Source organism: Rattus norvegicus, chromosome 4 (genome assembly GCF_021556685.1).
Source record: "Rattus norvegicus strain SHRSP/BbbUtx chromosome 4, alternate assembly SHRSP_T2T, whole genome shotgun sequence".
In the NCBI taxonomy this organism is placed as follows: domain Eukaryota; kingdom Metazoa; phylum Chordata; class Mammalia; order Rodentia; family Muridae; genus Rattus; species Rattus norvegicus.
In genome coordinates, this window is record NC_141537.1 from 111,225,885 (window position 1) to 111,250,206 (window position 24,322).

Here is a 24,322-nt window from a genome sequence, read left to right on the forward strand (position 1 = left end):
GTAAGCATTTGATTACATAACTTGTTTGTTGTGTACAGGCTTCATGAGACTTTTTTTTTTGTTTCTTTTTTTTCATTTTTTTATTATTTGATTTCTTTTATTTATATTTCAAATGTTATTCCCTTACCTGGTTTCCTGGACATAACCTCCCATCCCATCCCCCTTCCCTTCTTCTATAAGGGTGTTCCCCTCTCCATTCACTCCCCTTTTAGCCACCCCCGACATTCCCCTACACTGGGGGTCCAACCTTGGCAGGACCAAGGGCTTCTCCTTCCACTGATGCCCAATAAGGCCTTCTCTGCTGAATATGAAGTTGGAGCCATGGCTCAATCCACGTATAGACTTTGAGTAGTGGTTTAGTCCCTGGGAGCTCTGGTTGGCTGGCATTGTTGTTCTTATGGGGTTGCAAGATCTTTCAGCTCTTTCAATCCTTTCTCTAATTCTGCTAACAGGGGTCCCATTCTCAGTTCAGTGGTTTGCTGCTAGCATTCGCCTCTCCATTTGACATGCTTTGGCTCTGGCTCCCAGTAGACATTACTTTTTTAGGTGCCTCTCATACACAGTGCTACGATTTGCTATGGTGTGAGTATAGATTGTTAGATAGATCTATTTGGGGTTTCATATGGAGTTGTCATATTATTTTCTATAATTTACTTTACTTTTCATAGTCTCCAAGAATTCCCTCTCTCTGAGCATTCTACAACTCTACAACATTTGTTTATATTTTTGTTTTGTTTTTACCTTTTAATGGCAATCATTCTAATTGGAGCAACATCATTTTTCAGTGTGCTTTTGATTTGCATTTCCCTGTTGACTATTTCTATTGAACCCTTTTTAGATACACCATTGCCCACTTCTACATTTTCTTCTATATAGACTTTATTTTTGCTAATTTAATGTCTTGGTAACCTAGTAGGCATCTTCCAGATATGCAAGGGTTAACCCCATTATTGTGTCCCCATCTCTTGGAGATACTAAATGGTTTGTATCTATATATGCCTTGTTACATATTTTTACACCACATTTGGAAGTCAGATACTCGAAACATTTAGTTACAGAATAGTCAGTCGCTCGACTGTACAATTTTCATTGTCTTCTGGTATCCTTGAATAACCCCTTAAGCGCTCAATAATTTTTAATACTTTTTTCCAATAAAATTGGATTAGGTTAACAAAAGACTCTCAGGCCTGGCTTCAGTGATTAATTTCTGTTATTGTAAGAATTTATAAAGTAAAATTGTTAACTTTGTGATTGTTTCCCTTTTGTGTTAAAGAAAGCAAACAGATTGATTTACCCAGCAAGTAAGCATTAGTTCTGCTGAACTGCATTGGTATAATTCAATTGTTCATTACATGGTAAGAAAAGCCATGATTCTCCTGTCACTATGGAGGAAGAAAATAGCACGCATGAACAAAATAGTCAAAATGCTTTATGGAGATGTTTCATCATAACTTCTCTTCTTGGCCAAATACCATATTTCTATTATTCTAAGAAAATAAAAATCACAATACATTCTTTGGAAATGGTATAGCCAAGTCAGGGCAAAAGATTTGAGCAGTATTGTAATCAGGCTATTGTTCTTGGCTTATCACCAAACAAAGAATACATAGCCATGGGAGAGAGGCCTTATGGGTGGGCAATTCAAATGGCTTCCTAAAATCTCAGCATGGAGACACAGATATAGTCAAATCCATTCTACTTTCTCTGGCAGATTTTATACAGCCAATATATAAAACTCATAGCCAGGGCTCAGAATTTGCAGTTACTTGTATTTTCCAGAACAAGTTGGCTAGCTAATCTGCCAAGAGTCTGGCTTCTTTGTTTAACCAGCACCTTCAGATCCATTGCATCAAATTGAGAGGTTTCCTGCTTCTTGGTCCTTTTCTGTTAATGATCTGGGTACTACAGACAAAAAATACTAAGTAGAATTTCATGTACAAAAAAACATTTATTTTTCAAAGTGTCTTGCCATCAAGATTTCACGAGATTTGAGTTGTTTTCATTTTACATGAGAAGCAAATATTCAATTCAGTAAGTAGCAGGGCCACTTGAGGAGAGGTTATCTGGGAGTGGGGCTAGGAAACAGAGCTCATGCCTGACCTTTGCTCATCCCCAGGAAAGCCTGGTGCATCTATAGCTCCAACACTGGGAGAACTAGATCTGAAGCACACACAGCTACGGTGTTGAGTATTTTCTTATCTGTTAAATATATGGATGTCCCAAAATATGTACGATTTTTCTAGAATATATTTTTGGATTCGTGAGAATTATTCCATGGATATATTAATTCGGTGGGAAAATGTAATGAAGTATCCCACTTCTCTTCACGATATGTTAGTAATATATCACTGGAGTCTTCCAACTGACTGTACTGCATGTTAATGACCCACACATTAGTCTGGTCTCTGTTTTTGATTTTAGCATATTGGTTTCTGATAGCATTAGAGATGAATAGTTATTGTAACCTGTTTGCTCGTACATTAAACCATTGGGCAATATGCTTGATAAAGTTTTAGGAATATCAAAGGTCAATGGAAGAATGATAAAAGAGAATATGAACATGCTTTTCAGATAGTGGAGTATGTCTCAGCCACAGAGAAAAACACCGAAATGTCATCTACAGGAGAATGAAAGAAACTAGAGACGGCCATATCAGCTGTCATTGGGCAGACTAAGGGCCATAAGAAGTACATGTTTTCTATCACATGTGCAATAGGCACAGAACAAAAGGATCATGAAAGTAGAAGCACGGATATTAAGGAGAAAGGAGGAGATGAAGCTGAGCTCTCTGCTAGGAGTCCACTGTGCATATGTGTGAAAAAATGCTGAAGGGCCAGGGAGATGGCTCAACAGGTAGCGTACGTGGTGCTGAGCCTGACTAGCTGCGTTCACTCTCTGGGACTAACATCCTGAAAGGAGAAAACCCAACATCTGCACAGTTTTCAAACCTCATATAACATGCCATAGTCTGCCCACACATCCACAGATACCAAATAAATAAACATAATAGTCACATAAAAATGTCATTATGGAAGTGATTATTTTATACTATTAATACACATTAACGATTTCCATAAAAATTAGTTAGAAAGAGGGTTTTATAGAGAAAGGTGTCATGGGGGAAAATCCAGTAACATAAAAGATGAGTTAATCTTAAAAATAACCTTTGGAAAACAAGAAAGGGATTCCATTCGTAAGATCCTGAGGCCCAACATGTGTTAAGAAAGATACTGTAAGCCAGGAAAGTCTAGTAACACAGTGGAAATAGAATCACTGTGCACAGTCCTCAGCAACTAGTGGGACTGATAACACTCGCACTAGGCCTTAGCTTGGCAGAAGACAGAATGAAGGATACTTGGAAATTGAGTTTCTGAACAATTATTCATTACCATGTGCATAATCTCAGCTTGACCAGCTCTCTGACTGGGCTACTATTTGAGATGGAAACAACAGCTGTAACATGCTCTGTGCAACTTCTATGTTCATTAAAAAACTGTATACTGATCGAGCTAACTGAATCCCTCTCTGTGGTCAAGTTGCAGGTCTGTGTATTGAACACTGGATGGGCCATTGCATTTCAGCTTTAAAATAAATAAGACCCAGCTGAAGGTGGCAGTCTCAGCACAGGTATTTATCACGGCTAGTTTCTCAAACCCCAGCAAGATGACCATATAGTAATGTTCTTTTAAAGACCCCCAGTTCTCCTTGAAATGAATTGGTAACAGAAAAAAAGGTCTCAATATTTGGAAAGTCATAAATCAGAGAAAAGTTGCTAGCTCATTTAGGACCACAATCCCCAGCTAGAAGAATGGAAGCCAGGACAAGCCAATTTACACTAAAAACTGTCAAAGATGCAGGGATTTGAAGCATCCAGTTCTGCAGAAAAGAGAAAAATGAGAATGTTAAAAGAGAAATGTTGATCTATTTTCCAAAAGGCAACTAGAGTTACGGGTACAGCTGGGCTGTTGTAAACGAGGGGATTTTCTTCTTTATGGTTATACTGTGTTCCATTGTGCATATATCCAATTTTCCTTTATTTGTGGATTGGTGGACCCTTGTCCTGGCTATTGTGAACAGTGCTGTCATGAAAATAGACATCCAGAAATGCTCTCAACACACCCATTTTCAGTTCCTTGCAGGGGGAGAGTCATGTAATACTTCTAGCTTCAGTATTCTTATGAAGTGCCACAGTATTCTTTATTAACAGACAGGAAACACACAGCCACACTTGGTAGGCAGAGGTACGAGGATTGTCCTAAGTTCAAGACCACTCTGGGCTACAAAATGAGACCCTGTTTCAAAAGAGGTAGAAGAGCTATACTAATTTTACTTTCTTCTATGTACAGTATGTGTTACATTATGTGTTACATCAGTTTCATTAAAAGACCAGCCTTTGGCTTCTATAGGCTAGTGTGGGAAAATAGGCCACAGATTCATTTACACATGAGTAATTGGTTTTAGTTTATTGCATAGCATGGTGACTATGATCAGTAATAATATTGTGTGTTTTAAAAAAATTTCCCAGAGATGAGACTTTAATCATTCTTATGAGGAAGATGATAACAAATCCATTTCCAAGTTTGCTTTAATCTGTCCACAAAATGTGTACACCAACTAAAACATGATACTAAACCCTACGATGTTTTACAATTATTAATCAGTTATATTGATTATACACTCTCATCATGAAAGAAGGGTAAAAAGAAAGAGGGTCCATAACTTCCTTTATTTCAAGCTGCAAAAAACTAGAGATTTATTTTTAGAAAAGATAGAAATCAGGCTTTTGGAAAGACATGCCTAGCTGAGCACAGAAATATTGAACTGAACATTGGGAATTATGGGAAAGTTGGTGTATATATGTTGTCATGAATATGGTTCCTGCTACCCCTATCAAGTGGATAGATACTACCCAGAGACTGAACCATTGGAGTTTTTACTCTCATAAAGAAACCAGATCCAATTCTTTATCCTTTCAGACCTTCCTCTTGACAATGGAGGCTCCTTGTGAGAAGCTCAGATGTTTGCCCCACTAGACTGTGATGCCTGTTTTCCTCCCTGGACTTGGACTAGTATCTGTCTGTTCTGTTGCCTGCATGCTTATTCAAAGAATAGTATATAGTCCACTGACTTTACAAGAATAGAAGTATGGCAGATAAGGTTGTCAATACACCATGTGGAACATTTAATAGGCAAAGAACATGAAAGCCCAATGTGGTATCTAGCTCTATTAATATATAAAACCAGAATCAGGGCAAAGAATCAAAGTGTAACAGTGACAGGACCAGAAGACCTGAGCTACAAATTGAACTGTACTGGTCACATGAGGTCAGGATCATGGGCCACTCACTTGTCAGTAGGTAGCCTGCTGCTCATTTTCATCTAACTGGCTTGAAATCAGAAGCAGGGTCTTCATAAAAATGGCTAGTTATTCTTTAAAAATCTTGAAGAAAATATAAATATAGAAGAGATAATGTATTATTACTTATTTAAAGTGAGGAAACAGAGCAAAGAGACCCAAGGAAGTAGTTAATGTTTGCTACAAGATAAAATTCAGAGAAATGATTTGTGCATAAGTAGCCTTGGTATGCAGGAACGCACATTTCCTAGTGGATTTTTGTGTCCATCATTTTTATAAGGATCAAAACTATAAAATTAGATAGAACTTGTAGGTCCCAAACAAAATGAAATGTTCTGTGTCTCTTTTTGATTTATTCAAATCAAAAGTAGCAGAACATTCTAATGTCTTCTTGAGCCATTTTCTTTAGGAGGGTTTCCATGGAACAAAGATAAAGTGAGTTGGTGCACAATGCCATAGTCCAAGGTGGGTGAGGTGGTTAGTTTTGATTGTCAATTGGACACAAGCTAGAATCACCTGGGAAGACAGGCTCAAAGAGGGTTTATCTCAGTCAGGTTAGACTGTAGGCATGTTTCTATGGGATACTTTTGATAATGTTGTTGGAATAAGAAGATAAACCACTGTGGGTGACACTATTACCTGTGGAGGCAATCCTGAACTGTTTAAGAGAGGAGAAAGCAAGCTGACCACAGGCATTAAGCATGAATGCTCTATCTCCTTCCTCTGGGCTTTTGATTAGGAATGTAACATGACTACCTGCTTCAAATTCCTTGACTTTGCCCAATTATGGATTGTTGACTGGAATTATTGGCTAAAACAAACTGTTTCTCCCCTAAACTGCTTTTGTCAAAATACTTCATCACAACATAATTGAAATTAAGGCAGTTGGTAAGGGATAGATTCGTTTTATATATAGTTATCTTCCTTGGCTTTGCTATTACATATATGTTGGTTTAGGACTGATTTATGGTCCTATAATATATGTATTTTCACCTCTTCACATAGGTTTGATACCCTAATTTAGGTTGAATGACAATTTCAAATTTTCTAGAGCAGTGTACAGAGTTCTTCTTCAGAAATACCTTGCTCTAGAATTGACAAAAATAATGGAGAACATGACTGATTTAAAAGCTTAGTCTGGAACAAAAGCTCCAAGGTAAACCGAGTAATGGGTAACTCTGGAGGAGTCTCTCAATCTTTCAGCTGCAGTCCGCATAGCAAATAGCCAGCAGTGTAGCTCTTAAGAGATATTTAAATAATCCATTCGAACAGGCATTTCAGTTCTGGTGCTTGTGGAGAGAGCCTAGTCCTTTCAAGGATAACAAACTGTCTTCTTACGAGTTGCAGAGTAGGTGTTCAGGATGATGTACAGCGAGAGGTGTGTTTGGGGGCGTGATGTTAGACAGTTTGAAGTTTTGAACAAACAGCTACCCTTCAATTAGCAGCTCACAGGGTGAGATGCTGGTACAGGTCTGCTTGCCTCTTCCTTACAGATTCAAAAAAGACATCAGCCAGCTCAAATTTCAGGTATTTTGCATGTCCTAGCTGGTTAGAACAGCTCAACAATACTTAGTCAGATGTATTTTGCTTACTGTATTTTATATATTTTTACACCAGTATTTATTCCTAATAATAAAAAAGGAAAACCTGTTTTAAACCTCTGTTGAGTTAAATCAACATTTGATTTACCCACTGTCTTAAATTGTTCCCTCTCTGAGCTTAAAAATCATCTGAAGGAGGCTGGAGTAAGAGCTAAATCAACAAAATGCTTGTCATGCAAGCAGAGGAATCTGAGTTCAGATTTCCAGAACTCATTATACAAGAAGCTGGATGTGGTGTTGTCACATAGGTAACCAAGGTCTGGGGAGGGAGAGACAGTGGGATTCCTAAAGCTCACTGACAAACCCCTCTAGGTAAATGGATGAGCTTCAGTGAGAGACTCTGCCTTGAGAATAAGTTGAAGAGCTATAGAGAATACTGGTTTACATATGTGCACAGATGTGAATGCATACCAGTACAGATGTACATATGTACACAAACATGCATACATACAAATAGCAGTACAATATAAAGAAAAACTTTTCTAAGTACTTGATCAAGTTAGCAATTAAAATCCTTTTTGTGAGACACTGTGATTGTGTGAATTGAATGGGGCCTCAGAGAATGTCTCTGGTAATCTCTGCTTTCTGGGCCAATTTAAGGGTGCTTAAAGGAACTCTTTTACAGGAAACAATGGGTTTCAATGTCCACAGTGCAGTGTAGCCTGAAACATCCTTAGTTACTGGCAATATGAGCTCTGCTTAGCTCCTGGGACTCATCTCTATGGATATGTTCATACAGGCATGCTGTCCTTGTAGGGCCAAAGAGAAGCTGTTCAGGCAAGATCTCTGAACTGAAGAGTAAGCTCCAATATGCTTCCTTTTCATCTTTGATATCTTTAATCCTAGCAGGTAGGAGTCTGAGGTTCAGATCAGTGTGATTCTAGTCTAGCCTTGGTAACGTGCCATGTTCAAGACCAGCCTGAGCTATAAGGTCCTGCCTCAAATGACAGTATTACAATGACAACAGCTCAATTACTGGGATAATTTCAAGATTTTCTAGAAAGATCTGATGGAGTACTTTCCTAGGGCCATAGGAAAGCTCAAGCAATAAAGAATGGGCTGAATACAGCAATTTGAAGCAAAAAGAAACCAGAGTTCCTCTTAGCTGATTCATCCACTGGTTTCATCAACTATTTGAGTAATAAATAGGGATGAACCTCCATCCTAAAATATAAAATTACATGTACTAAAAACATCTGTGATTTGTCTTCTCTTCTTGTTCCTTCTTTTATAATCATAACTCTTTTATTATTGTTAATATTATTATTGTTGTTATTGTTGTTGCTGTTGTTGAAGATGATGAAATCCACTTGTTCATTAAAAATGTCTTTATATATCCTACCCTGTGCTAGGCTAGTTGCTCTCAATTCTTGGGATTATGCACTATATGTGGCTCCTCTTCATGAGAGTTAAATTCCAAGACTGGAATGCAAAATAATCAACCCCAGAGGTGATGTCATTGGAATATGGCAGGTATAACTACCAAATTAAGTATGCTAAAGCAATCAAGACGACATATTCAAGCTAAATTTTAGAGGCAAAGAAGTCATCTTTACCTGGTTTGAGAAAGAACATTGCAATTAAAGGAGATACTAAGTACAAAGTCACTGAAAGACTTTGTGTCCCAGAACAGAGAGATGTTACCACCAATGAAATATTTTTTTAAGAGTGCAATTATTTCCTAATTGAATCAAGAGCAATACTTTTCCTTGTGGGACCAAGGCAGTGACAGAACTAAACAAAGAAGGCTTCAATGCTTATCTCTGGAACAACATACTGGGGAGTGAGAACACCAGTTCCAGGCATGCAGTGTACTTTGAAAACTTAGAGGAAGGGCTAATCAATGTTTGATAAAAGAATACAGCATTCTAATCTCTCTGACAGTTTGGTGTGGTAAAGGCTCTCCTGAGAAGATCAATTGATAGATTGGGCTGTCCCAGCTGCCTTAGCTATGATGACCAATCTGATGACTTGGCAGACTAGGCTGTCAGCAAACCCTGTTCATTTACAAAGCTAAAGACAACTCCTGATTATCCCATAATGCTTTGGGCTCTTCCCGTCATATTGATTGACCTTGTATGATTCAGACTAGCCTTCAAGGACTCTCTGAGATATTGATTTTTTTTTCAGAAAAGAAACTAGAACACTGAGTAATTTTGCTGTTGGGATAATTTTTATTTTAATAAAATTAATTAATTAATTAATTAAACAATATTTATTTTTGTTCTAGTTGTTACTGTTTTCTTTCTGTATGCAGGAAGAGCTCCTTAAAGAAGCTACAGTTAGCTGAGTGACACTAAAGCTTAAGGCTGCTAGTCTCAGCTCCCTAGAAGCATCCTGTAAGCATCATTCTTCTGCGAGGCAGTGGCTGCCTTACACTCAGTTACTTTGCTTCTCCTCCTCATTGGTACAGGCTTAACATAGTAAAGAATGTCCTGCATACAACATACCTTCTCCATCATCGCAACTCATAATCTTGCATTCCATGTCTGCCTTTGAACATCCTACAATCTTTTGATCTTTCAAGATAATCCCAAATGTTCCATTCATTTTCTTTAAAATACTTTATGATCAAAATCTAGTAATTACAATCATTGGAGGCTTAACCTATAATTAGTCATTTAGATAAATTTTAATTTATGATAGAGTCCTTAAATTGAGTTTTAGTGAATCTAGAATCTAAATTAGTTTTGTTGTAACTTTAATTTTTCAAATACTTTGAGACAGATTTAAAATGGGTTCCTTGCTGTTGGCAATCAACGGCTGCTGAGGGAGGGAATGGCATTGTTCTTTGAGGACGTGGCCACTGATAGGGTAACTATATTCCAACTGATGGCACCCCTCTCATTAACATAGATGCAGTACTTTGGAATTAGTGGGATATTAAAAAAGATTACATGAAATTAGGAGAAAGACAGGATGGCCGGGATATATGGGGATTTGGGGGAGAGAATGGGGATTGTATATGAAACAATTTCATCATGCATAAGTATGAAATTGCCAAAGAACAAAAAAAGTTAAAAACAACCTAAACTTTCTAAATTTATGAAAAATGAGATGAGGGCGTCTGGACACAATGGTATTGGTTTCTCCAAGATATACTGATTAGTACATGATAATAGCCTCAAAGTAAATTCTGGCTAAAAGTTGGCATGCTGAAATCATTCTGTTTTTGGGCTTTGAAAAGAAATGGCCAGTGGTCTGTATTAAGTTCTTCAAGGAGGGGTATTTTCTATCTTTCTCTTTAAGCAATAAGACAGTATCTCTTCTAATTATCACCATTTGAAATTAAATTTGATTTTGCTAGATCATCGTTCCAATGGCATTAGTGTCTGAGAACCTAGACTTTCTTCTGACATTCTGGGTTAGAGTCATCCTGCAGGGTTCTAGACTTTGTGACCTACTCTTCACCTGAGTGCCCCATTGGTAACCTGAAACCCATTTGAGCATTGGCTAAAACATGCATAGGTTCATGTTCAGTTTATTATTTATCACTTCCTGTCTCACAGCTCTCTAGCTGTATGGACCCTTTAGCTGTATGGAGGGGCATATGCCTATATCTCCCAGAAACCTGATTTTTGTTTCAGATAAAACAAAATCAAAGTTACCCAGTTTAAAACAAAACAAAAGTATATTCACAGAAATTTTAATGGGGGGATTTATTGCTATGCATTTATTTATTTGAGATTTCTTTCCCAAGTTGCCCTTGAACAACAGAAACATCCACAGTCCTCCGGCTTCTGAGTTGTTGGTGTATCAGATGCATGCAGCTGCCGCACCCACCTTTAGTTCATTCTAAGGCTGCAGCATGAATATAGCCTTCAGTTCAAGGCCAACCCAAGCTTTCAGAGGAAATTACATTTTGTTTATGTTCAAATGTTTGATGGCCTAAAACTTCCCAAGAGTCTAAAATTCTTCTGAGCTTCAAGTCTGTTCTCATAGCTTTCCTAAATCTTTTACTTGGTCATAGTTTGATTTTAAGTCACACTGTCCTGCCCAGACAAGTAGGCTTTGTGTTTGTCTTTTCCAACACCCATCTCTTTACTTATCAGTATACTCCGAATGAATTGCTTCAAAGTCTATTATGCTGAAGTCACATAACAAAATACTATGCAGTCAGGAAGCATTTGCTTAGAGAATATTTATTGGCATGGAAACATTAACAAAATATTAAGTAAAGAAAATAGATTACAAAATACCATTTATAAGACAGTCATTTTTTAAAAAAAATCAAGTTATAACACAAGCTTGTGTGTTTTAGCACACAGACTGTTTCTGAAAGCTTATAAACTTTATAAAGGCAACACCCAACTTTTAACAGTAATTGTATATAAAGAATAAGTTTACAAATTTTGCATCATACTTTTTATTGCATATGCACATCATGCTACCAAAACAAAATGAAGTAAGAATAGAAAGGCCACTGTTTTCTGAGGTCCTGAATCCCTGGATATCATCTCATTTTTATGTCATACAATTTCGAGGAAGAAAGTTTTCTATAGATGTGTAAAATTATGTGTTTGTAAGTGATGAATAAGATGTGAAGCTATCAAGGGGCAAAAGTGGAGGGGGGTAAGAGGGACAAGAAGTGGGTACATGGGGGTGTATAAGAGAACACACTTACATATAAGACATGCTTTATGAAGTTGTAAAATTGAATAAATTAAACAGCCGGGAAGAGTTTGTTTAAACTTGGCTGTAGTTAGAACCCAGGAAAAGGCTGGAAATGAACTTAATTGATCTCACTGCATCCCCAGATCCCTGTAAGTGGGTCCTGTGAAGGAGCTCCCTGTGGTGGGTTTGAATAAGAAATCTCTCGCTTAGGCTCACCTACCTGTAACACTACACCTCCAATTCATTGTTTGGGGATGTTCTAGAATCTTCAGAGGGAGGAGCCTTGCCGGAGGACGTCCATCACTGGGGAAGGGCGTTTTAGTTTTAAAGCTTGGTCTCACTTTTTCCTCCTGCTTCCTGTGTGTGCATGAAATGCGATCTCTCTGCTCTCTGAATTGTTACCCTTTCTACCAAGATGGACTGCACCTCTCCTGGACCTATATGATAAAAACAAAACAAAACAAAACAAAACCCACCCACTTACCTACAACCTTCCTTTCATTGTGGATTTTTTCACAGCTACTAATATATTCAGTTTTAATACATTCTTCTGTGTAGCTAAAGACAGAACACCAGTATTGCAGGAACTTAGATATATATATTTGACCCCACAACAGTGTATAACTGTGTCCTTTAATTATCAAACTTTCAGTAGCAGTTTGTAATTAAGGGCCAGGACCCACCAAAGGGATGCAAAGGGGATGAAAAAAAACATAGATTCATTTATTTCATATATAATTCTATTTTTAGAAATACAAAGAAAAATACCCTGCTGTAGTTAACACAGCAGAGACCTCCAAGGCCCTCATCAAAGGAATTTTTGCTTCATTGGTCAGACTTCTCTAATTGAATGAGTATGTAAGTGTACATGTCCGTGTGTGTGTGTGTGTGTGTGTGTGTGTGTGTGTGTGTGTGTGTGTGTGTGTGTTTGTGTGTGTGTGTATGCGCATGCATGTTTACTATGTTTTGGCAGGCACGTGTAAAGACTGGAGGTTGAATTTGGTTAGATTAAATGGTAGCGATCCCTCAGGATCTACCAGTTTTTGTCCCTGCTGAGGCAGGGTAAGAGGCACTTGTCATACCTGGCTTTTGCATGAATACTGGGGATAGAACTCAGATCCCAGTCCTTCAACAGTAAGCACTTTACTCACCAATTCATCCCCTAGTCCTGTCCTCTAATAGACTTAAAACAAACATGTAGAGGGGCTGGAGAGATTACTTGATGGATAATAGGATGGATAATAGTCCTTGCTGCTCTTCCAGATTCAAGTTAGTTTTTCAACACTCACAGTGGGTGGCTCACAAATACCTGTAATCCCAGCTTTAGGTGACCCAAAGCTTTCTTCTTACTTCTATGGGCACCTGCACTCATGTGCGCATATCCACATACATGCACACATAAACAATAAAGGATTTAGAGCTATACAAAGAGTGTATGCATATGGAATTCAACCGGGTCGCACAGCACCACAGTACACATGATCCAGGCACATGACATTCCATAGTCTCACCAAGGCTCATCAGTGAATTGTTCATGAAGAAGAGAACAGCTCACTGCCTCTCAGTGTTGCCCGTTTACCGTTTTAGTACCTAGAATAAGGATTAAAGTTTTCTTACGGTTCTGAATTTTAGTTTAGTAATTAGGACACAGAATCTATTTTTCAGTCCTATATAAGAGTGAAAAGCATAGTGAGAGGCATTTTTGATGACAGATTTTTGAAGCATAATTTTTCTACTTAACCACCCAGTCAAATACCCTGTCTATCAAAGTATGCAGGCACAGTGGCCAAGTGAGCTAGTTACAAATTGCTACTACATTGGAGTTAAATAAGATTTCCCTGTGCCATTTAAATCAAATGAAAATTTCTGACATGTCTGTAAATGTTGCTCATGATGTCTGTCTATTTTACATTTCGACAGTGGGCATATTCTTCTCAATAACTACGTTATATATTATGTGAATATTTTTATTAAAATTATAGTCAGTGGGTGGACCCCTTAGTCCACTTCTACTGTTGTCCTCTGTCTATGGAGATTGTTATAACATGGATTATTCAGAATCCAGCTTTTATGACATTTATTCTATTTATCTTATTATTAGACCATTACGGTCTATTCTTGATTCCTGAATCTCCACTCACAGATGATCTCTCATCCCCTTAATGTGGAAGCCAAGTCCTGTGCAATGATGCATAAGACCTTGTGCAAATCCGTGCTCACCTCCTCATAAATGTCCTTGTATACTAGATGGCTGTTCATAAGCAAGACCCTTGGCTCATATGCTGTCTGTTCTCTCACCTCGAGGAGGTCTTTGATCTGTAATCCTTTCATGTGCCTGTATCTTCAGGACTCAATAGCACTCCCTCCCTCCTCTTCTTGGGGTTTTCTATTTTGACTCTGGGCTCATCATTATCTGAAATAGCTCATGCTCAAAGCACTCACAGTTAGGATGTCCATCATCTCTCTCTGGAACACGAGTCCTGTGAAAGCAGAGAGCTTTTCCCTGTTCACTCCTGCTTTCCTAATGTGATGCCTAGCACAAAGGAGTCATTTATACATTTGTTGAATGAATGTGTCAACCTACTATAAAATTCTTCTCTGGAAAATACCATGCCCTTTTGTATCCTATCATGAAGTTCTGATTTTTTTTCTTTGACATATAAGCTAACTTCAGTGGACATTTGAATTCAATTTTAATATTTTAATAAAGAAAGTTTAAAGCCCCCAAACTAAGTTGTATAAAATAACTTCCATTGGACAGTTTATGGGCTCCTTGTAATTTGGAATAATGTATACTACAGTAATAACATGGACAGCACCAATCCCCACTTACATGTTCAAACCACTCATCTTTTGGCGGAAGAGCCTCTACTCATCACTCCCAATTTGTACTATAACGTCAATCTATCAGTGTTTGAAGTTTTAAAGAACAGTTTCATTGGTAGATGCTCCTGAAGCTGAATAGAACCCAAGGCCCTGCTAAGTGAGAACTTCTTTGGGGGCCATTGAAAAACCCCTTTTCTTTCCTATCTCTATCTGCTTTAAGATCTCAGCTTTAGTCTCTGGTGTCTTCTTCTAGGCTGTTCTCTTATCAGTATCTTTTCAAAGTACACAGTTTCTGCAGCTTTTACAAGTCATACATGTACATATTTATTAAACACAGACATTTATGGCAATATCAAGCAAACAATGATCTCTTTCTGAGATCAACCATTTCTACATGTGCAAAACACAAACCCCCAGGAAGACTGATGTTTCTATCAGTTTGCACCCAGCAGCCCTCTGCAATCTCCATCTGCATTCCATATCACTTGGTAAGACTGGCACTTTAGGGTTGTTTTGGATGCCAACAGTGTATTAGAAGTTGAGTTTTCATTGGGGACTAACCAGAATTTTTTTTTGGAATTCAGAAATGACTGTTACTTCAAGATTTCAATCTCTAACTATTTGGGTTCATGATTTTCCCATCCTAATGTTTTTAATACATTAGCACAAAAAGATGCATGTGATAATTAATGCACTTACTCCCACAGCTTACAGAATGGGAAGAGAAAAAAATCTTTAGGAATGATGGGATGAGTCAGCATTTACAGCCCAGAAGCTTAAGACAAGCCATGGATGTATACCAGTATCTTTAAACTAATACATGCCATATCAAGATAAGCATATTGATTTTGTAGAAGTAGAAATAAAAGCACTTCATAGGAACCATGGTGGCACGGCTGCACCCAGCTCTACCCTCAAGTCACAAGTGTGAAGCTCAACTGAACAGCATAGGAGAAGGACAAAGATGGGATATGCTTTGTTTCCATCTTTGATGGGAATAGGATTTGTAGGCTTGGGAATTTGAAAATTACAGCCTTCTGTGTATTCTGCCACGATATGAGAGTAGAAACAACAAACCATTTCTGTATCACAAGATTCTAACCAAACTACAAGAAACTGAAGTTCAGTAAAACAGAAAATGCACCAACCTCTGCTGGTCTGTATGAACTTACACTGAAATTAAACATACATATACACACAAAGCAAAGAAATAAACAAAAATTAACCCACCTGATTTGATAGTATTCTAGACAGCAAATGAAAATCACATACCACATCTTGATCACCTCTCTTTTTTTTCAAATCAAAGCCCATGGCTTTTATTCACAGGAACACAATCAATTCTGACTTATTTATATTAAGGCTACGGCCATCACAATTTTTATAACTTTACCTCCTTTGGTAATTATTGTTCATTGATGCGAATCTTCGTGTACCTTGAGATGAAGCTGGTCTGTAGACATGTCAATACACACCCTCCCCGCCAAGCCCAAATACAGCAAGCTCCAGATCATGTGAGGATCCCTTTTCCACATGTCTGCCACTCAAAAGACTTGCTTAGGGTGGGAGAGCCCTTGGCCACCAACATCTTTAGCTGTACCCTACATGCATGGAGCCAAATCACAGCACGCACTGGTCGCCCACAATCCTATAGAGATGTTCTCACAAATGTCTAGGTAGACATCCACATTTCATTCTCAAATGACATGAACAAGTCTTCTGAAAATCAAACTACCTGAAGGTTCACGGAAAGGGAAGTGATTTTTGTTTTTCATTATATGTCTTTCTTACTTCGGAATAGGGCACACATATACTATAGCACACATGTGGAGGTCAGAGAACAGCTGTCAGATCCACCATTTAGATCCTGGAGATCTAATCCAGATCTTTAGGTGTGGCTACAAGCACCTTCTGCAGAGTCAAACCATTGGCTCAGGAAAAAAAAAATAAAAATAAGAACCGGCAGTTTAGATTCCAGGCTATTCTCAGTATACTCCTTCTTTTTTTTTTTTTTTTTTTTTTTTAAATGCCAGGAAAAAGACTGTCACTGCCAGTGCTGGCTTCTTGTTTGAAATCTACCCTGCTGATTTTCTGATTGACTGAGCTGCATGTGTTTACTAAGATACAAGTCAGTCACTGGGTACTGGGAGGCTGCTCGGTCTCAGCATTGCCTCGGGAAGTTGCATTGTGATGCAAAGGATGCGCTCAGATTTCTCAGCCTCCCTGTACCTCAGTACCTTTAAGGCCATTCTGACAACACACAATGAACCAAGTATTGACTTGACTGACAGCTTTTTCCAACTGGTACTTGATCCTCCCAAAGACAAGAATGCAGCACAGGGAGAACTCTGATCACTCATAAATGCAAACTCTGGGCACTTCTTATTTAAACCAATGCAGCAAATGAATACAACTACAGTCCAGTGCCTTTCAAAACAAAGAATACAGATTCAATCACCTTTCATTTTACAGATACTCTCTCTCTCTCTCTCTCTCTCTCTCTCTCTCTCTCACACACACACACACACACACATACACACACACACTCACACAAATACACACACAGTCACAATTTATAAGACTTAGAATGGTTGTTGTCTGTGTCATCCAAAATGAGACGGCAGTCACACTTATTTGACAATTCACTCATTAGAATTCCCTACTTGCAGAATAGGTCTAATAAATTCCTCCAAGTTTGTGGGCAGTTAGAACTTTCCCACTTTATTGGACCGGCAGGAGCACTTTAAACTTGCTGTGCTTATTAATGGCTTTCAGAGTTGAAGATTAGCATCTATCGCTATTCTTAGCTTCGGAAAGGACCCGTTGGCACAGCCTCCCTTGCTTCCATCCATCATCCACCTTCACCAACTGAACTCCTACTTAAATCAAATCACAACCATCAAAAGGACCAAGAAGACACCACTCAAGTCACCCTCAGATTTTCTGAGATTTTACACTTCACTCAATTCTTCCATCTCGAACATGCACATGGAAACAGTCAGAGCGCAGGTTTACTCCCAAAGTGTTCCTTCAGTGAAACCCGTCTTCGATTCCTGCTATACCTGATTTCATCGCAAGAGCACAGAGCACAAACCATTGAGATAAGAAAAGCCTGGAGCCCAGCACTTACGTTATTCATGTACTCGCTTAGCAGGTCCTGCAGCGCCTGGCGGACTGCGTTGCACTCGGCCACAATACGTTCACGGCGATCATCACGTGTGCAGGAGGAATCTGCCATGAGGGCAGCCCCACTGATGATGCTCTCCAGTCTCTCCTCCAGGGATGGCCGGAACCTGGCTTCGCTGAATGTCATAGGGTCCAGGATGATCTTATTCTGAAGAGATCAGAAGGGAAGTATGAACTAGAGAGAGACAGCTGCCTCGGTCTGTTTTCTAAGGCAAACTGTCTGACGCTACGACAAGAAAGCCCTCCCCGGAAAATAAACCAGATACTAAGACAAAATCCAGATACTGAGAAGTTCTTGGGGAAGTTTTTGTTCCTCCTCCCTGTAAATGTAATCTACAGATTAATAACAGAAACTCTTATCTGAAGCCTGTGTTCTTGATTAAGGCCATCTGTGGGGAGGTATTTTCCCATAAGATAGTGATACTGGCTTCCTGGCCTTCAAGAACAGAGCACTGTAGAATTGGAAAGATTGATACCTCAGATATGAACTGTAATCAACAATTCATACATTAGCTGTATTGAGAGCCTTCTCTGGAGGAAGAGCAGAGTCTCGGGGCAGATGTCCTTAGATACGTAGGCAAAAGGCATCTGACAAGTTAAAAGCGCATACTGCTCTTACAGATCAGTTTGGTTCCCCACTTTCATGTTAAGAACACTGAAAGCCACCTCTGCCTCCTAACTTAAGGGGTCTGACTTGAGTTGGGGTCTGACTCCTCTGTCCTCAGTGGACATCTGCATTCACCACACACAGACGTATAACCCCCAAAAAACAAATCTGTTTAAAATAGCCACACACTTAATCTCTGAGACTCTAAGGGAAACAACTGGGGAACATAGGAAGAGATGCTTTGCAGTGTCAGCCGTTGTGTGCCCTACCTGTCTCAGCTCATGGCTGTCATGAGAGTAATGCAAAAAACACAGCCTGACAAATTCTGCATAAAAGTTACTTTACTAATGGAATTATTCATTATTTATAGATCACAGGGGGGAAGTTCTGGAAAAAAAAACCTCTGTAGAAAGGAACAATAAATTTGCAACCTTCTAATCAACACAGGAGTGTGGATGAAATCACTGAAGTGATGGATGAGAATGGAGAATGGCTGAGGGGAGAAGCCACTCAAGGCAGAAAGGATAAAGTAGTGTGTGTGTGTGTGTGTGTGTGTGTGTGTGTGTGTGTGTGTGTGTGGTGTTTGAGGAAGAGAGAATAGACTTTGATAACTTTGAATTATGAGTATGTATATATGTTTACATTGTGTATGTATGTGCATATATATATAAACAATATACATTCATTCTATACACACATATATACATACATTCTACATAAACACACATATGTATTTATGTATAAGACTCTATCCTTAGGAGAATGTATTCAGATGTATATATAGGATACCAAATGCATCCTCTCTGTCTCTCTGTCTCTCTGTCTCTCTGTCTCTCTGTCTCTCTGCTCTCTCTGTCTCTCTCTTTCTCTCTCCCTCTCCCTCTTTCCTTCCCCTTCCCCATATTTTTTCTATATATGCATGCATATATCTTTTTTGTTGTGTACCTGGGTAGGTAGAGGTTATATACACTAGCAGAAATAAGTATGTATGTGTCTATGTTCAGACAACTTGTGAAGACAAGGGAGAGGCCGAGAAGAGATATGGGATGTGGAACATTTGGAGGGTGAACGGGGAAGGGAATAAAATCTGGAGTACAAAAATCAAACAAACAAATCTGTTTACAGCTCCTGAAAAAGAATAAAAAAAGTAAGAAAGTCCCAAAGAAAGCACAGCACTATTGGAAGTGAAGAAGAAAGGGAGGGAGGGAGGGAGGGAGAGGAGGAGAGGAGGTAGGAAAGGAGAACAGAAGGAAAATGAACTAAGAGGAAGGGAGGAAAGGATGGAGGGAACAAAAGAGGGAGGAAGAAAGGAGGGAGGGAGACAGGCAAAGAGGGAGGGAAGGAGGGAGGGAGGACAGATAGACAGAAGAAAGGAAAGGAGTGTGGGAGAAAGGGAGGAAGGACCTAAGTTCTTCATCCATTCTCTCTGATCAGTAAAAACATCACCCTAAACTGGGAACCCTGTAAACTCCCTTCTCTACAGCTCAGACGCTCCCACTCCTCTATGAATCTGCCCTCTATCTACTTGGAAGAACATTTCCTTCACCACCCTCCCTGCTCTCCCCATCCCTCTTCAGGACCTTGGCCTTCATCTAACTATGAATCAGCAAAATAAAACCACCAAGCCATAGGGCCCATCCAAGGCCATTTCAAGCAGTGTTTCTCAACCTGTGGGACTCAACACCTTTGGGGGGGTACAAATCAGGTAAAATGCACATCAGATATTTACACTGCAAGTCATCAAGTAGCAAGATTATAGTTATGAAATAGTAATAAAATAATTTTATTGTTGGGGGTCACCACAACATGAAGAGTTGTATTCGGAAGGTTGATTGAGAACCACTGGTTTAAAGCAAAGATCTGCTTCATTGAGAGGATTTTATCTCTTTCTAATTTCCCTGTTGTTGGTTCACACTGACTGCACTGTGACAATGTTGTCTGTATTCTTTGAAGCCATCTCATCCCTTTACATGTCTCACCTTGTTGCTCTTTCTAGTATTTTCAGGCTGACTCTATGAAACAGTTGTGGGTCGGACCTCTTGTTTTATCTTTTTAAATTCTTAAACTTAGTTTAATAAATGACTTCTATATTGCTTATTTTCATTCTCATTATTTGACTTGTATACAAGTGTTTATTAACATCTTTCATTTAAAAATTAATGTGCTCAAAAGTGTGGTAGCACATATATTTGAAAGCTAAGTGAAGCTGCCCCTTCACCTTCTCTTGTCTTACTCCCCTAGGCTAAGACTTCATGTACCGCTCTAAACAGAAGTAGAAAACGTGGACATCCCTGACTTCTTCTCTGATATTAATTGGAATGCTTTGAGTTTACTAAGGAGCAGTTGGAAACCAATAAGTGTTAGAGAAAGGAGAATCATTCTTTTGGTCAGACATGGGCACTGGTAAGTTGTCCATGGTCCAGTCGATGGCCCCACACTCATGCATATGGTCAGCACTAAATGGAGATTTTTAAAAATTTAAACAACCCTTTCTTCATACCCGAGGATGGCGATGAGTCAATAGATACTTGTACAAAATGAGTAGGAAGAAAAATCTATGCTTCGTGTTTATGCTTTCCAACATGAGCCATGCAGAGTGGCTGAGTCACACTGGATATATAGAATTTACAAAATGTCAACAAAGACAACAGAATAACATTTTGCAGATTTGAAGAATAGATTGATTTGATAAGTGGCAGATCCACATAAAATTTTATAGGTGTGGAAAGAAGTAAAAGGGAGTGGTCAGACAGCCCTGTGGATTCTTTTCTTGTTCATGATAACTCTGCAAAATAAAGACGTGCTGAAATTTTCATATGAACTATGAATTACTTTCATAGTTCCAGGTAGCAAGGAAGGAATAATGTTGTTCTCTTATAGGAGCAGACCTTCACCACCTGCTGTCCAGCATATCTATTCAAAGTGGAACAAGCAGAAGAAAAGAATTAATGTCAACACTCCCTCACAGGCATTCACTTGCTGATATTTTAAAAATCCCAAACCAAAAATACCTCCTAGAACGTCACATCACTCAAGCACACTCTTCTAAAGGAATATGTCCTTTGACACAGTCACTGAAACAAAGAAGCCCCGTAACCCTATCTAGCAATGTACATTCGAGTTAAGAGACATTTTCCCAAGGTTTCCGTGGGGATAAGAGACAATGTGGGCATGTTTTTGTTTCTTTATCAGCATGTTTCAACCCTGCTTACTTTTGAATATCGAAATATTCCAGCTTGACATGTTTTGGGTGTGTGGAACTGGTCAGGCTTTGAGAATTCAGGACTCCCCTTCTCCTTTCTCCCTAGAAAACAATCCAAGGCCTTCTGTTCTTTGGTATTTGAAGAAGGTACTTCAGAGCTGGGAGGTGCCTTTGCTTCTGCAAAATCTGACTATTTGAGCATGGAAACAGAGAGATCTAAGCCGAGGTATAGATATTAGAATCAGGCTTCCTGCTGCTCTGGCCTTTCAAAAATTGCCTGGGTCATGGCAGTCATGGAGACTCCAGTGCGATCAAGGTCTGGGAAGGTATTTGACTGTGTACTGAGTTATTTCCTGACACCAATATAAGCCATAGCAAAATTAACATCATCTAAAGTCTGTCATCCCCCTTTGAAGTACATGACTAATAACCATCAGGCAGTAATACAACCTGTTGTATTACTATGGCTATAAGAAGACAAAAATAATTCTAAAAGAGAAGCTTTATGGCATTGAAAATTGAAAATGAAAGTCCCCTGCTGACAATGAGGGTCGATCCTAATCCAGGCATGAATGCTTTAAATAGTTCTTTGAAAGACTGAAGTCTGATATAAAAGCATAAATCAAGTTTGATATAATAAATTAACTAAGGTGTCTAAATCAAAAGCATGCTATTTGCTCGATTTTAAACTTTCTCCCTGTGGTATCTAATAATCAGCGAAGATATCTCTCTATCTTTTGTTATTCTGTGCCAAGCTCCCTCAGCAAGCATCTCTATCTTTACATGCAAACTTTCTCTTGACCTAATTGGAGTAGCATTTGGAATGAAAAATAATGAGTTGAAATCATCTATTTTATGAAGCTCCAACAAAAAAAAAACCTCAAAACATCATTTTAAATTTGCCTTAATTTTATAAAATTGCAAATTGCCATATTGATAACATACTCTTTCTTCTGAGCCATGTACTTAAAAACAAACTAATTATGCCACTTACCTACTTAAGATATTATTTGTAATTACACAGTTCAGTTTTTTAATTGGAATTAAATGACAAAGATAATGGCTTGGTAATTAAAGAGTATTTTTATCCATGTTTAATTCTTTTAAAAAGTGGTATCTACGCAAGCCCATATTAATTTCACTCTAGGAGAGGAAAGGAGACTGCAGAGAGCAGTTGCTCGTCAAAGGTTAGAATAAACTGGATGACCTCACTAATTGGATTATGAAATGTGATGGAAGCCAGTTGAACTTTCTATAAGTGAGCATGGGCATGCACTGGGTTACCATGGTGTCTTGAGCACATTCTAGACACCTGGGAAAGGATAGTTTTACAATTAATCCTAGCAGAGCAAGGTAGTATTCAGAGTCCTGAGATTTCATGAACAAGCACTATGCTAACTCAAGCCAGACAAAACCACAACATGGAGATAATGATGAGCAGGAAGTCCCCCTCTATCTGAGTAGCTGGCAAAAGAAAACTGTCTAGAGAGGGAGAGAAGGTTTTCTTTAAGAGTGCTGTCACTGGTGGTGTGACAACACTACAGTGGATGCCCCCACACTTAGCAGTATATGCGTAACACCAAGTATACTTGATGTAGAAGCGGGGAGAGAAAGAAGAAAAAGGAGGAGGCAAGTTAGCTCTGTAGGGAACGGGTCTTGGGTCTGAGAGTGGTGGGAGAAATGGATGAATATGATCAAAAGACATTGCAAAAAAATCTGAAAACACAGTGAAAAACAACAGAAAAATCCTGAGCCTCACATTGTGGGCTGAATAGCCAGTGTTCAAATGAGCATGATCAAAGCAGGCCATGCAAGCTTAACAAAGAGGAAATGCTATGCTCTTTTGTTAAGAAAATGATCACTTGACTTCTTCAATTCTCCACACCATTGGACAATTTTCCTACTGGTTTCAAACCGTGGTCTTTGTGTTCTTAGCACAATTTACTACCTGGTTCCTAAGGTGAAATTAATAGTGCATTATAAGATCCATGGGGGGATAGAAGATGGGGGGTCTAGCCATTCTTCCCCATTCCTTCTCCCACCCACTCTTACATGCAGACAGATCTCAAGGTTTTGTTCTTTATTCTTGTAGTTTTCTCAGAGCTCAGGGAGCTTGCTACTCCAACACTTTAGTCATTGCCTACTTGTGAGAGACACAAAATGCTATGTCCAGCTCTGACACTTTTGAGACACCAACTGCCACTTACATCTGCTACAGGTTATTATGTGAGGGGTAACCTACCATCACCTCCACAGCAGCATATAGAAGAGCTTCCTTGCCCTTCTCTTTCCAGCGATATTCAAGTCCCTAATTGTTGTAAAAGGGAACAAGATCCTACAATATTACTTCATTGCCCTGGCCTGCTCATGAGAAATGAGGAAATGAGGACATCTCCACTTAGCAGTATATGAGCAACACCAAGTGTACTTGATGTAGAAGCAGGAAGAGCAAGAAGCCAAAAGAGTAGGCAAGCAGTGCTCAGACAGCACAGATGGCTTCCAGAAAGCTACATGGTACAAACCAAACAAGGTTCCTCTTCTCAGGTCTTTCTTGTTTAAAGACAGACATCAGTGTAATCTGGGGCTAGAATAAACAGTTTCATATGCAAAAGTTGGCTGTGCTGTGCTCTAACAATGTTTGTTTTAAACCTCCGATGTCTCTAAATATGATAATTTAAAAACAGCTCATTTAAACAGTAATTAGGGCCTTCTGGGCCCCTCACACGTGATAATCTTTATAACAGACATTTCATACGCATTGTGTTGCTTTCCCTTCCCACCTACCGCTGCAGAGAAATGGAATGTTCCCCTCTCCATAGCATGTAGTAATGGAGTGTGCCTCTTGTAGGTAGAGAAAAGCTCTCACCAGATGAGGACACACACCAGCATCTCACCTTAAATGTCATAGCTATTAAAACTCTGAGAAGAAA

At 38.9% G+C, this 24,322-nt stretch overlaps 1 protein-coding gene across 6 annotated transcripts in view; it reads right to left on the reverse strand.

Moving 5' to 3' along the window:
- Positions 1–24,322, reverse strand: part of Ctnna2 (catenin alpha 2) — a 1,149,154-nt gene that overhangs the window by 748,567 nt on the left and 376,265 nt on the right. For all 6 annotated transcript variants that reach the window (XM_087656637.1, XM_087656638.1, XM_087656636.1 and 3 more), the window contains one exon: positions 17,528–17,731. In XM_087656637.1, coding sequence (XP_087512763.1) covers positions 17,528–17,731 — 204 coding nt within the window. The remainder of the gene's footprint in view (positions 1–17,527; positions 17,732–24,322) is intronic.